Raw genomic sequence first — 13,877 nt, forward strand, 5'->3', positions numbered from 1 at the left:
GTTGAATTTAAAATTTCAGTAGATGCTGCCGAATTGCTGAAACTAAAGTGGTTCATTTCCACTAATACCTTAAGAGAGCACCTTTTTCTGGGTACACTTTTTCAATTGGTTTAATTGCCTTCTTCTTGTTGATTTGTAAGAGGCTTCATGTATTAGAGAAAGTAACCACTTATGTTTATTAAGATACATTTTGAAAAATCTATTTATTGATTTCATCAGTCTTTCCTTTTGTAACTTGTAGATCAAGACACTGTGTCTTACAGTCTAGATTTTCTTCTAGTACTTTTTGTGTGCTTTTTTACGTGTATAATATGATACAGGATTTGATTTTATTTTTTTCCCTATGGAGAACCACTTGTCCTTGCACCATTTAAAATGTATTCCTCTCCCCCATAGAATTGAAATATTACATTTACTGAATATTAAATTTTCTCCCTATTTCTTCATTTTCAACATTTCAGTATTAACTTGGTCTTTGTTGACTGAAATAATGTGTTGTGGCTCATCCAAGTGACACTTCTCTTTTCTCTTCTTGGGGAAGCACGGCTTGACAGTAATTCACCTTGCAGCCTGGTCTGGAAGTCTTGAGATCATGCTCATGCTGGTTAGAGCTGGAGCAGACCAGAGAGCCAAGAATCAGGTGGGATGTGGGTCACTCCTGAAAATAGTCCTCACTGTACCAATGTGTGTTGGGGAAGTCTTAAGATTGTTTTATGTCCCTTACCTTGGCTCTCTTCAGGATGGAATGAATGCCCTCCACTTTGCAGCTCAGAACAATAATGTACGCATTGTGGAGTACCTCATTCAAGATCTGCACTTGAAGGACCTGAACCAGCCTGATGAGGTATGTTTGCTCTGGTAGGATAGGTCCCGTGTACACGTCCACCTACCTTCCTCTTTCTTCCTACTCCTCCTAGAGCTGCCAAAGCAGCCAGCACAGACAGACCTGGCCCTGTACCCAGCTCCTCCGTCACTCTGGCAGACGGCAGAATAGATGAGAAGTGTTGGTGTTGGTGGTGACCCTGGCATCTGCACGTGGGGAGGATGAAGTATTGAGGAAGCCGCTAAGTTCTTTTTTCCCCCTTTACTCTCTCATCCTGGTTGGGTGTAGACAGATCCACCCTATTTTATATTTAGAATTTATGCTTTCATTTTACTACATTATGCTTGGCCTTTTTGGAGTGTATTTGGCCCAAGTGTATGTAGTAATGAGCCATGGAATATAATGCAATTTTACTGTACTTGTCTACATTCCTTTTCTTTTCATGTGTAGATATATAATAATAACAGCTACCACCTGTTGAGTATTTATTGGTGTGCTAGGTACAAAGGAAAGCTATTTACTTACATTATTTCATTGAGAAGTTTAGGGCCTGGTGTATATGGTTTAACAAATCTTTGCTAAATGAATGAATTCTCCTGTTAATTCCCATAATAATCCTATACAGCAGGATTTTGCTTATTTTTAATTTTTTTAATGTTTATTTATTTTTGAGAGAGAATGCAAATGGGGGAGGGGCAGAGAGAGAGGGAGACACAGAATCTGAAGCAGGCTCCAGCCCCCGTGCTGTCAGCACAGAACTTGACATGGGGCTCAAACTCACAAACTGTGAGATGATGACCTGAGCTGAAGTCGGACACTTAACTGGCTGAGCTGCCCAGGTGCCCTGGATTTTGCTTTTTTTTTTTAAATGTTTGTTTATTTTTGCAGGAGAGAGAGACAGAGCAGGGGGAGGGGGGTGGGGGGGTGGGGTTGGGGCGGGGACAGAGAGAGCGAGATGCAGAATCTGAAACTGGCTCAAGACTCTGAGCTGTCAGCACAAAGCTGTATGTGGGGCTTGAACTCACAAACTCTGAGATCATGACCTGAGCCAAAGTCAGATGCTTAACCAACTGAGCGAGCCAGGTGCCGCAAATTTTGCTTATTTTTTTTTTTTATTTTTTTTTTCAACGTTTATTTATTTTTGGGACAGAGAGAGACAGAGCATGAACGGGGGAGGGGCAGAGAGAGAGGGAGACACAGAATCGGAAACAGGCTCCAGGCTCCGAGCCATCAGCCCAGAGCCTGACGCGGGGCTCGAACTCACGGACCGCGAGATCGTGACCTGGCTGAAGTCGGACGCTTAACCAACTGCGCCACCCAGGCGCCCCAAATTTTGCTTATTTTTGAAGGTGATGAATTTGAGGCTCAAAAATGCGGAGTACCTCATCCATATCCCAGAGTTGGACAGTGAGAGCCAGAATTTGAATTCAGGTTCTCGCTGACCTCAGTCACCATGCTGTCCTATCTCTCTTCTCAGATGACTGTGGACATTCCTCCTGTGTCACGAACTGTCTTTTCCCTGGAATATCTTCTTCTAGGCCTCTTTCATAAAGGAGTATACCCTGTGAGATTGAAGTTTTGATTTCAAATGGGACCTCTTTTTCACTGTGCCTACAATAGTCTCCATAAAAGTCTCTCCATAAATTAATCAGTAATACCTCATTTCACCTCTTGTAAAAAAACGTTCACATTCTTGTCTGACTCCAGTCTTAAAAACAACAACAACAACAACGGTAATTTGTTCAAATGAAGTCTATAAGTTCCTTTTACTTCCTCTGAGTATGACTGAGCATCTGTACATTTACAGCTTGGAGGCAGACAGACATGGGGTGTGGTCTGGGCATGTATTAGTTATACGGTTTTAAGCAAGTTCTCTGACTGCTGAAAGCCTCGGTATCTACAAGGGATAATTGGGGAGGCAATACCTCTATGGTTTGATATAGAGTATTGACATTTCCTCAATTTTATGTAAAAAATGCCTATGCCATTGAACTTCACTGTAAGCCATTCTACCACCCTTTTCTAATCAGATACCACCCCTAAGCCATTCTTATGTAGCAGTATTGGAACAGCCACTGTTGAGATGTTTAAATGAGTTAATGACTATAAAACACTTAGCAAAGAGTCTGGTACCTGGTAAGTGCTCACTAAATGTAGTTGTTATAACAGTAATCATAGGGCAAAATGCATTGTCTGATTTCCTCAAAATCATAATCATAGATAGCATCTAGTGTCACAGTGTGGACATTAGATCATTCTGGTTTGATTGATGCTAGGTAGGGATGTGACCTGTGAATGAATTCCACTCAATTCCATTCAGCAGATATTTGGTATCTATGAGACACATGACGGTCTTCCTTTTCAGTGGGCTCCAGCTGCTTTGACAGGAGACAGCTGTGTATGGGAGGATCAATAGGCTGAAGGGACTCAAGGACCAAAGCAGGTTTGTGGGGAGCCTTCACATCTGGAACTTCTGCTGGCCAGCAGCCCTCTTGCCCACCATCTCTGTAGCTGGCTCTGGGGTTGTCCTGTCCCACCCCTCTTCCTCCTCCTCTGTCTGGTGGGAAAAAGACTGGGGAGCCCTGGCAGCAGACTGTGCAGAACCACATGTCCAACTGAGAGATCTTTTTTAAAAAAATTTTAAATGTTTATTTATTTTTGAGAGAGAAAGAGCGTGAGTGGGGATGGGGTAGAGAGAGAGGGAGACAGAATCCATATCAGGCTCCAGGCTCTAAGCTGTCAGCACAGAACCCACGAGCTGCAAGATCATGACCTGAGCTGAAGTCTGACACTCAATTGACTGAGCCATCAAGGTGCCCCCCACCCCCCACTGAGAGATCTTAAAATTAAGATGGATTCAGAGACATACGAGGAATGAACAAATAAATACTCCACTGGCTCATTTGGGGGAAAGGAATCTCTGAATCCAATTTTAGTTTTAAAGAAACCTAAGTGGATCAATGCAAAAGACAAAGTCTACTCTTTTTCTGAGATCTGTGAGTGGGGTTCAAGGATGTTGGTAAAATCCAGTATGAACTGGGATCAGGAGCTCAGGATCTATTAATTCATCTTTGGATTTTCCATCTGTGTTTACTTAAAAGTATTGTGGAACTCATTGAATGGATTTGATAGAAAAAACTGCTTCACCCTCATAGCTGGCCCTCTTGCCTACTTTCTTATCGGCAGAATGTGATTGAGAGCCTGTTTACCTGACCAGTATTAGTAAGATTGTTTTCTCTAGCCCAGAGGGAACTCCAAAAGCTAACAAGGAAAGCCTTATAGGGAGGCGGTCTTTATTAATAAAAGGGATGTCACTAGGCCCAGGAAAGTGTGGGTGGGGATGGGAGAGATGGAAGACATGGAAAATACTTTGAGGTTTCTTTCAGGTCCATAGCTTGGGAAATCATGTGTCCTCTCCAGGGGAGAGAGAGTAGAGCAGCCGGGAGAAGTTTTGGGTGAAGTAGTGTAGATGTTCTGAATCTACGTGTAAACTTCCATCTAGTGGTCAAAAATAAGCACTCAAAATGTTTGGAGTGGAGCAGGGACACAGAAAGGAATGGCTTTAGAGTATATGCATAGTTGTTGAATCTAAGAGTTTGGTGGTACAATGTAAGGTTGGTTTCAGCTGCATACTTAATGGGAACTTCCATTGGTTCAAATGAATATAGGAAGTCTTTAGAGGTCAAAATGCAAAGAAGCGTCCCATTTTGGAGTGTTGGGAATAATGAGCATGAGAGGATTTGAAAAGATAGATTTTCTTGTACGGACCTGAGGCCAATATTTAAGGGTTCCAGTGTGCAAGGGGAGAGCTCATCCTACCCACCCTAGGTCCATGACTGCATATTTAACACACTGCTCCTTCATTAGTTTTTACTTCATGGCAACTTACTTTTCCCTCTCCAATCTCTAGTTATTAAGGAATCTCCTGGTGTTTTCTTTATGTTGGGGTTCTGTTGTGAGGGTCCCAGGATGAGGAGAGTTTCCATGGGGTGTAGACCTACACACAAGGCACTGGAGGACTTTGTGCTGGGTCCTCCCTGGCCTCCTCTCAGAGGCTCTCCAGGGCACCACCTCTGGGATCTCTATGGGCAAGAAGAGTCAGTTTGGACTTCAGGTGCCTATTGAATGGCTGTTTATGAAATCTTTGTTTAGTTTGGTAACTTGTCAAATTTGATAATCCTGGTAGTAAACTTCAAAATGAAAAATAATTTCAAAAAAATTTTTAATGTTTATTTATTTGTTGAGAAAGAGAGAGACAGAGCATGAGAAGGTGGGGGTGGGGGTTGGAGAGAGAGAGGGAGCCACGAAATCCAAAGCAGGCTCCAGGCTCTGAGCTGTTAGTGCAGAGCCTGACGCGGGGCTTGAACTCATGGACCATGAGATCATGACCTGAGCCCGTCGGAAGCTTAACTGACAGCCACCCAGGTGCCCTCAAAATAATTTCAAATTAACAATTTTAACCCCTTAGATCTGTTCACATGCAAACAATTTAAATGCATTGAATTAAAACATGTTAGGTTAAATATACATTGTGTTAATAAAGGAAAAAGGAATTCTAGCCCCTTCTTATGCTCATTAATTAAGGAAGGCAATCAGCATCCTGAGCTGGGGAGGCATTGTGATTTGTCTGCAGCTTGGGGCTCTGACACCACTATTCCATTGCCCTGACTGAAAAATCTCCCTGCCTTGCAAGTGGGCAGGAGTCCTGTGAGGCTGCACTGCATAGAGGTCAACTTGAACATCATTTTAAAAGGATTGGATGGGTAAAAAATGAAATGAGACATGGTAAGAAACAGTATTTAAACAGGAAAAAAAACAAGTATTTTTAAAGTTCTTATTTTTCCTAATAACTTGTACTAAGAAGAGAGAAAAGATTTATATCTCATTTTACTGTCACTTCTTCCTTATTTATGCTGCCTTTTGATACATTTCTAAAATATAGATTACTTTAAATGCCCTTATTTTGTGTAATTTCACGTTCACATTTTTTTTCCCGTTGATAATCACATTTTTAAAGGGCATCCAAAGTTGAAAGTAATAGCTGTTTTCTTGGTGAGGAAAAATGTTTCAACTCTGATAACCTCCCATTTCTTCCCAGACTAGGCTTTCTTTGTGGGTGGGTCCTCTGTCACTTTGTTTAGCCATGCAGAAATGGAAGCCTTTGTATTAGCCAAGGGTAAGAGTAAGGCCTTTTTAAAGTTCAACGGACCCCTGGTACTTCTAGTAGTATTCGTTCCCATACTACTAAATATGTATCTGTGAGACTTCTTTCTGCGATGAGTGATAAAAATCCAGTTTAATCTAGATTAAGCAATAGTGGTAATTTATTTATTCCTAACTAAAAAGTTGGAGGGTGTATCTGAATGGCTTCAGACACGGCTGGACCCAGCCCCCCTTTTTTTTTTTTCTCCCTCTCCAACTCTCGATTGTCTCTGCTGGCATTATTGGTACTCTCCACAAGGTGGGAAAGATGGCTGCTAGCAGTTTCAAGATATTCTTAGGGATATTCTTATGGATTTTTATTCATAAGAAAGAAAACTTCTCTCATTAAATGATCATATATAGGGTGCCTGGATGGCTCAGTCATTTAAGCATCCTACTCTTGATTTCAGCTCAAGTCATGATCTCACAGTTCGTGAGTTCAAGGCCCATGTCAAGCTCAGTGCTGACAGCACAAAGCCTGCTTGGAATTCTCTCACTCCCTCTCTCTCTTTGCCCCTCTCCTGCTTGTGCATGCATGTGTACACACTCTCTCAAAATAAATAAACTTTAGGAAAAAAATACATGTGCATATATAAATCTCAGAAACAACTCTCTTCGGCCCTGCTTGAATCATCTGCCTAATCCTGGACCAATCACTGTGACCAGCGTGGGTTAAAGTGATCACTTCATGTGGCGGGTGAAACCTGGCAGTTGACAGCACTAAATGGATAAATGGTGTCTGTATAAGTGGGGAAGTTCTCAAAAGGAAAATGAACCTGCTGTTACTAGAAGAAACATAGACGTAAAAGCAGTAAATGTCTACTTTGGGACATAACACCCTCATGTATCATTTACAGTTTCTGTGGGTAAAGGGCTAATAAGACCCCTTTTGCTTCTGCCTGAGAATTTAAATTTTTTTTTAACGTTTATTTTTCAGACAGAGAGAGACAGAGCATGAGCGGGGGAGGGTCAGAGAAAGGGAGACACAGAATCCAAAACAGGCTCCAGGCTCTGAGCGGTCAGCACAGAGCCCGACGCGGGGCTCGAACTCACGGACCGCGAGATCATGACCTGAGCCAAAGTCAGCCGCTTAACCGACTGAGCCACCCAGGCACCCCTTTTGCCTGAGAATTTAAACGTTAGTTAACTTTCTAGCTCTGTGTCACTGCAAACAAGGTTAGCGTTGTTTATGATAAAAATGACCCCTAATTGGCAAATTGCATCTGGACTTGGAGGAACTACAGATGCACTATCATCACCAGGGGGAAGCCATATTTTGGGTTTGGGCTTCCCTGACTGTAATGACAACTAATGGAGCACATCCCTTGTGGGGATCTGGAAGCTATGCTTGGGGTATTTATTTCTGTGGGGCACCATCCTTCTAGACAGGGTGGCTCCAATGCCTGTCCAATGTAGATTTGTCACCTTGCAACTGAGCTATCACCTGGGGGGCCAAAGGCAGCAGCTCCTGGACAACTCTGTAGGGACATGGTATGAAGAGGAATGGCTGACCTTGGCCAGCTGTGGTTTGTGTCCTATATCTTCAGAGTAAAATGGTGTCAGATGTGGCCGGTGATAATTCCGTTATTCTGAAATCTTTAATTGAAGCCAAAAAGACCCTCTGGTGGGCATTGAAGTCATTCTCATAAATCTTTGAGATAGGGCAGTTGCTTTAAGGAAGCCCTGCTAGTGAGGGGTGACAGCAGCTCAACTCCAACTACTTAAAGGGAAAAAAAAAAAGGAATTTATTGACTCATCCAGTTAGACACTTTAGGCACAGGCAATTTTAGTTATGTCTGAATCCAGCAGCGCAAATGATGTCAACAGGGCTCTTGTCTCTTTTTCCATTTCCAGCTCTGCTCTCCACTGTGCTGGCTTTATTCTTAGGCAAATTGTCCTCATCAGGTAACAGGGAGGACTGCTGATGGCTTAGCTGCTGCTGATTCTAGACTACAAATAGAATGCGCAGAAAAATAATCCCACGGTTGACCCTGATTGGCCTGGCGTGGCATGTGACCATACCTGAACCAAACAGTGTGACCAAGGGATATATTGTGGAAGAGGCAGGAGCCTGTAATTAACAGCTCCACAAAAATAGACCACAGGCCTTCTAGAGGAAAAGATGATGGGCAGGAAACGTCACCAGTGCTCTTTTCTTCCATCCCAGTGCATTCATGAACTTAAAAGGCTGCCTTCTTCATTTCTTGTCACCTGTCTCCCCACCCACAAGCACACATTCATGCTGAGTTAAGTACCCCCGCGTGTCACCAGGGTTCAATTCCTATATTTCATTATCATTGCTTGTTCATGTGTCCATTTTCCCTGTTGGATTCTGAGCTTCTTGAGGATGGGGCAGTGTATCTTTCATCCCAGCCACTCTATGGGTGAGCACAATATCTGGTGTATTCATAGATGCTCAGTAATTGTGGAATAAATGAATGAATAATTTATAAAGGTACGTGACTAAATATTTTCATGTAGTGTATAATCATGTCTCTCACATCTCTTTTTGTAATTTTTTTTATATGAACCTTTCTCTTTTGTCTCCATTTGCATATATTTGAATAACCTAGATTCAATAATTTTTGGTCTGTCATTTCCAAAATGTTCATGGCTCAAGACTAAATTCTTTTCATTTAGGGGTCTAACTTGCTAACAGAAGACTAGGGGCCGAAGCAGTCTCTGTTCCTTCTCTTTGCCCTTCCTTAGTGACTTTATGAGAATGACAATGAGAGTCAGGCCTTCCAGCATAGAAGCTTGGGGATGTAGGCCTCACTGGCAAACAGGTCTGGCTCAAGAATAATGAATTAGGTGAACTTTTTGGCAGCATTTTATTTCTCCAACTTCCATATATGTGTGAATGGTGAGCTCCATAGGGCTGATCCTCATGGACATTTTGTTTTGCCATTTATTATTTCAACATTTTTCCTTTTTTTCCCGGTTATAGAGGAATCATTTGCTGTTATCTCAAGTTAACAGTCTCCATGATCTTTGATTACCCTGCATTAGCAGATCAGATAACAAATCTCAGATTCAGATTCAGGAACCTTCTTATAAAGAGGCTTGTATCTTGTTTTTCACATTTCAGACATTTTTCTAAGCCTTTGGTTAATAACACAGCAAGCCAATTTGTGTTTTCTTTATTTTTTTAAAGTTTATTTATTTATTTTGAGAGAGAGGGAACACGTGTGACCAGGGGAGGGGCAGAGAGAGAGGGAAAGAGAGAGAATCCCAAACAGGCTTTGTGCTGTCAGCACAGAGCCTGATATGGGACTTGATCCCATGAACCATGAGATCATGATCCGAGTGGAAATCAAGAGTAGGTTACTTAACCGACTGAACTACCCAGGCACCCTCATGAGTATTTTCTTTAAATGAAGAAAATACTTCTGCCTCCATTCCCCCCCACCCCCCAACTATCTTTTCTTTCTCCTTTAAAATATCTGGAGTTAGATAGAGCACCATCTGATGGATGGCTCAGTTGGTTAAGCGTCCAACTTCAGCTCAGGTCATGGTCTCATGATTCATGGGTTCAAGCCTTATGTCGAGCTCTGTGCTGACGGCTCGGAGCCTGGAGCCTGCTTCGGATTCTGTGTCTCCCTCTCTTCCTCTTCCCTGCTTGTGCTCTGCCTCTCTCTGTTGTCTTGCTTATTCAATAAATGTGTAATAAACACTGGAGGTTTGTGATTTATTTTCAGAACGGAAGAAAACCATTTCTTTGGGCAGCTGAGAGGGGCCACATTGAAATGATAGAAAAACTTATCTTCCTTAATCTACATACTTCAGAAAAAGACAAGGTGAGTTGGACTTTTATTTCTTTGCTGAGAGTGAAAGAAAGGGGGTGGTGACAGCTGGTATATAGATTTGGTGATGGCATTTTGGTCAGGAATAGACTTGTTCACTTGTTACTACAGTCAGAATAATGGAATATCCAGATGAAATGAACCCACTTTGGCAGTGGATCATTCAGATTGCCAATTTTCACCCAATAAATGTTTTTGAACCAATAGATTACATGGATTTTTTCCACTGTCAATTCCAGTGCTCTCTCTTTGTCCCTTGAGGTCTGCTGAAGAGTCAGTCTTACCTGACTGGGGAGGGAAACCCTGATAGACACCCATATCTATATTCACATCTTTGATTATTTTCTTAGGAGAAATTCATATGTATACATAGAATTGTGGGCTCAAAAGTTCTACACATTAAATTGTTTGGTATACATTGCTAAAACTATCTCCCAGAAATTTTTCACCAGTTTATCTTCACATAGGTTATGTGAATTGCTGTTATTGTTTCACCTTTTGTTACCAAATTAGCAGCAAAGGTAGAAGAAGGGGCATGGATGGTGTTTTCCCACTTGTTGGATCAACTATGTCTTTTCATTTGAAGCTGTAAAAAATTATAAATTTCACTTGAAACTGTGGATAATGTGGCCCACACTCTGGACCACAGCTTTAACCGAAATGAAACCCCTCAGAAACCTCATTACAGTCCTGACCATCGGAGGGTCATGTTGCTCAGTGCAGCGGACTCTATGGTGAGTTTGTCTCTGTTGCAGGAGGGAAATACTGCCCTGCACCTTGCAGCAAAGCATGGTCACAGTCCTGCGGTCCATGTGCTGCTAACCCAGCAGCAAGAAATAAATGAGATCAATGAGGTATGTGAAGGTGCTCGTTAGGGGTGGGCACAAGATTCAAAAGTGGAAGGGTGGGAGGAATGGCTTTCATGGGAGGAAAACAAAGATGTTAGTGCCACAGAGTGTTACAAGATTCCTTCTTTTTTCTCTAAAGTATCCCATTCATTAGTCCATTCATTTATTTACCCATTGACTCAAAAAATATTTGTTGAATATGTACTCTATTCTGGAGAGAGTATGTATTCTTATTCTAAAAGTCTAAGGGCAAGAAGGGCATTCAAAAAGGTGGGAGCTGAGAGGGCCAAGGCATAGAGATACAGAAAGGCTGTGCTCAGCAGGAAACCTTGGCTTTGACTTGAAGATAGTGGAGACCTTGAAGGGTGGTAAGCAGCAGAGAGGAATGAGCTCTGTGTTGGTTACAGGTCTGTGACTGTCCCAGTGGTTTGAAGTGGGGGCTTGGTGCCTGCAGAGGCTGGAGGTGGGGACCCCAGTCAGGTGACAGTGGAAATTGCTGAAGCAAGAACTATGGAAAACCTGTCACCAGGGCACTTACAAGGAGCAAATAGGATGAAGCAATAGGAGGAGGCAGAGGCCACAGGATTTGTGACCAGAATTAGGGAGAGAGAAGACTTTCTGATACCTGACTCACTGGTTTGGACTACTGGGAGGGTGGGGTGCCCCCCCTAAGCTGTGAGCACAGGGCAGAGTATGTGGGTGAGATCAGTAACAAGGGTTTTGAATGGGTTTGTGATGAGGCACCTGGGAGGGGGGCAGACATTCAGGTGGGGAGCAGTGGGGAGATAGAAACTATCTGGGGTTCAGTGGAGGGTAGGGAGATAGAAACTGGGCATAGGCTTAAGTGGAGAAGTTGTGCCAGGGAGGCAGATCTGCTCTAGGTGGTCACTTTAAACCTTTGGGTCAATGATTTTTGGACTGGCTCTTTGGAAACTCAGGTGAATGGAGTCCTCTTGGACTTCATAGTTTAACGTTCTGATAAATTCTAAACTTAATACCTCTCTGACAAATACTCTAAGAGGTAATATAATCATTGAAGACATCGATGATTGTGAGGTATATCATTATTTTATGTAACACTAAGAAAAGATAATGCTGCCAATTAAACAGTGACACAAACAAGCAGCTTTTTTGTCCTTTAGAATAGTTTATACTTACGGAAAGAGTTTCTTAGATGTTTACCTTAGATTTTTTATTATACACATATAAAGGAACAAATAAATAAGTTGGTTCGTAAACTTCACACTGAGCTTGATTCTTACTCAGTCTTGATGTCCTTGCTTTTTCAAACAAAATACGGTCCTCTGTGCCTTCAAAGGTGCTTGCAATGCAACATTTCTTTAAGGTTACCCTATATGGTTTCTGAGATTTAAGCCAACACCCATTCTGATTTCATACACATGACAAGCAGTGACAGCATCACATATACTACCTGGTTGACTAAGATTGTGAGATGCATCCTGATCTCAGATAAAACAAGATGGGACTTAGTATTGGTGGCTTTTGACCGTAAAACTAGCAACCGTGGGTAACCTAATGGAAAGGGAAGGCTATGAAAGGGAGTATATGTGATGCCTGGGCCAAGTCTGTATTCCCTTTGGACCAGAGAAGCCCACCAGGCTAGTCCCATGCATCCCCGGATCTGGGCACCCAGAGATTGAAAGCAGGGCTCTGACTGTGTGGGTCAGGTCCTGGCTCCGTCGCTCTTCTAGGTACGTGATCTTGGGCTCAGCACATAGCCCCTCTTAGCCTCAGTTTACTCATCTGTCAAATAACTTCATAAGGCCATAGTGAAGTTTAAATGTGAAGGCTGTGGCACACACTTAGCACCTGGAATAGTGCCTGGCACATGGTAGGCATGTAATAAGTGGCATCTGTTATCATTGGTGTTATCTTGGTGCGATAAATGGGATCATAGTTATCATTTGTTGTTGTTGTTTTTTAAGTTTGTTTATTTTGAGAGATAGAGAGAGAGAGAGAGAGAGAGAGAGAGAGGGAGAGCACAGTCAGGGGAGGGGCAAAGACAGAGAGAGAGAGAGAGAGAGAGAGACAGAGAGAGAGAGAGAATCCCAAGCAGGCTGTATGCTGCCAGCACAGAACACAGTGTGGGGCTCGAACTCACGAACCGTGAGATCATGACCTGAGCTGAAGTTGAACACTTAACTGATGAACCATACAGGCAGCCTCATGGTTATCATTTGTATCAGTGGTATATTGTTATCCTCATTTTTTCTTTTCAAGTTCTTGGGAGAATTTAAGCCAAGCTTTCTTTTTTTGTATTTTCGTAAGTTGATTTATTTATTGAGAGAGAGAGAGAAAGAGAGAGAGCACGAGTGCACACAGGGGAGGGGCGAGAGAGGAGGGAGACAATCCCAAGCAAGCTCTGTACTGAAAGCTCCATCCCATGAGCCATGACATCATGACCTGAGCCAAAATCAAGAGTCAGACACTTAACTGACTGAGCCACCCAGGCGCCCAAGCCAAGCTTTCACTTGAGGATCATGGACAAAAATAGAGCCTTCATTTGTTTACTTTAGTGTGCGTTCAGTCTTTTCTGACCATCTGGCATAATAATGATCAGGTTTAATTGGTTTAACTTGTTCAAAGATCTCAGGAATTTGGTCTTCTTAAATACAAGTTACGAATGATGTGTGAGAAACGTGAGGAAAAAAAAAATGTGAATCACCTAGAATAAATCTTAGGTGTGATTAGCCTTCACAAATCAATATAGAGATCAAGTCCTATAGTCACAGGATTTAATTTAAAGTCTTGGTCATGCTTGCCCAGCTGTGTTTTAATACTTTACCGCTGGAATGTGTGCACTTGGATTTTATCCACCATTTAGCTATTTTTGAGTTAGGGCACATTAGAGAGAGCTCATAAAGTCCAACACATTGTAATTGCAGATTATGATAGGTTTCATCTGCAGAGAATGAAGTGTCTAGTGATAATATCAGCCCTTTGAATAAGGCCCATAATCTTTATACAGTCATGGGCTGCCTGCGTTTCCTAATGTAAGCTGTAGCCAGACCAGTTGGAGTGATCCATATGAATATACTCTAGCGGGGCTGTCTCTAAATAGTCTTGGAAGCAAACTCTCCTATCAGTAAGGAAATATGGGCATGCATCTGTCATATGCACATTTATAATTAAACTAATACATTATAAAATATATGCCAGAAATATACATTTTAAAAATTT

The 13,877-nt window shown here is 42.2% G+C and overlaps 1 protein-coding gene across 1 annotated transcript in view; it reads left to right on the forward strand.

The window, feature by feature from the left end:
* The window catches only part of ANKDD1B (ankyrin repeat and death domain containing 1B), a 65,116-nt gene that overhangs the window by 23,461 nt on the left and 27,778 nt on the right, over positions 1-13,877 (forward strand). Inside the window, exons 4-7 of the mRNA XM_045495943.1 lie at positions 542-640; positions 740-844; positions 9,724-9,822; positions 10,584-10,682. Coding sequence (XP_045351899.1) covers positions 542-640; positions 740-844; positions 9,724-9,822; positions 10,584-10,682 — 402 coding nt within the window. The remainder of the gene's footprint in view (positions 1-541; positions 641-739; positions 845-9,723; positions 9,823-10,583; positions 10,683-13,877) is intronic.

This window comes from Leopardus geoffroyi, chromosome A1, assembly GCF_018350155.1.
Source record: "Leopardus geoffroyi isolate Oge1 chromosome A1, O.geoffroyi_Oge1_pat1.0, whole genome shotgun sequence".
Classification (NCBI taxonomy): Eukaryota; Metazoa; Chordata; class Mammalia; order Carnivora; family Felidae; genus Leopardus; species Leopardus geoffroyi.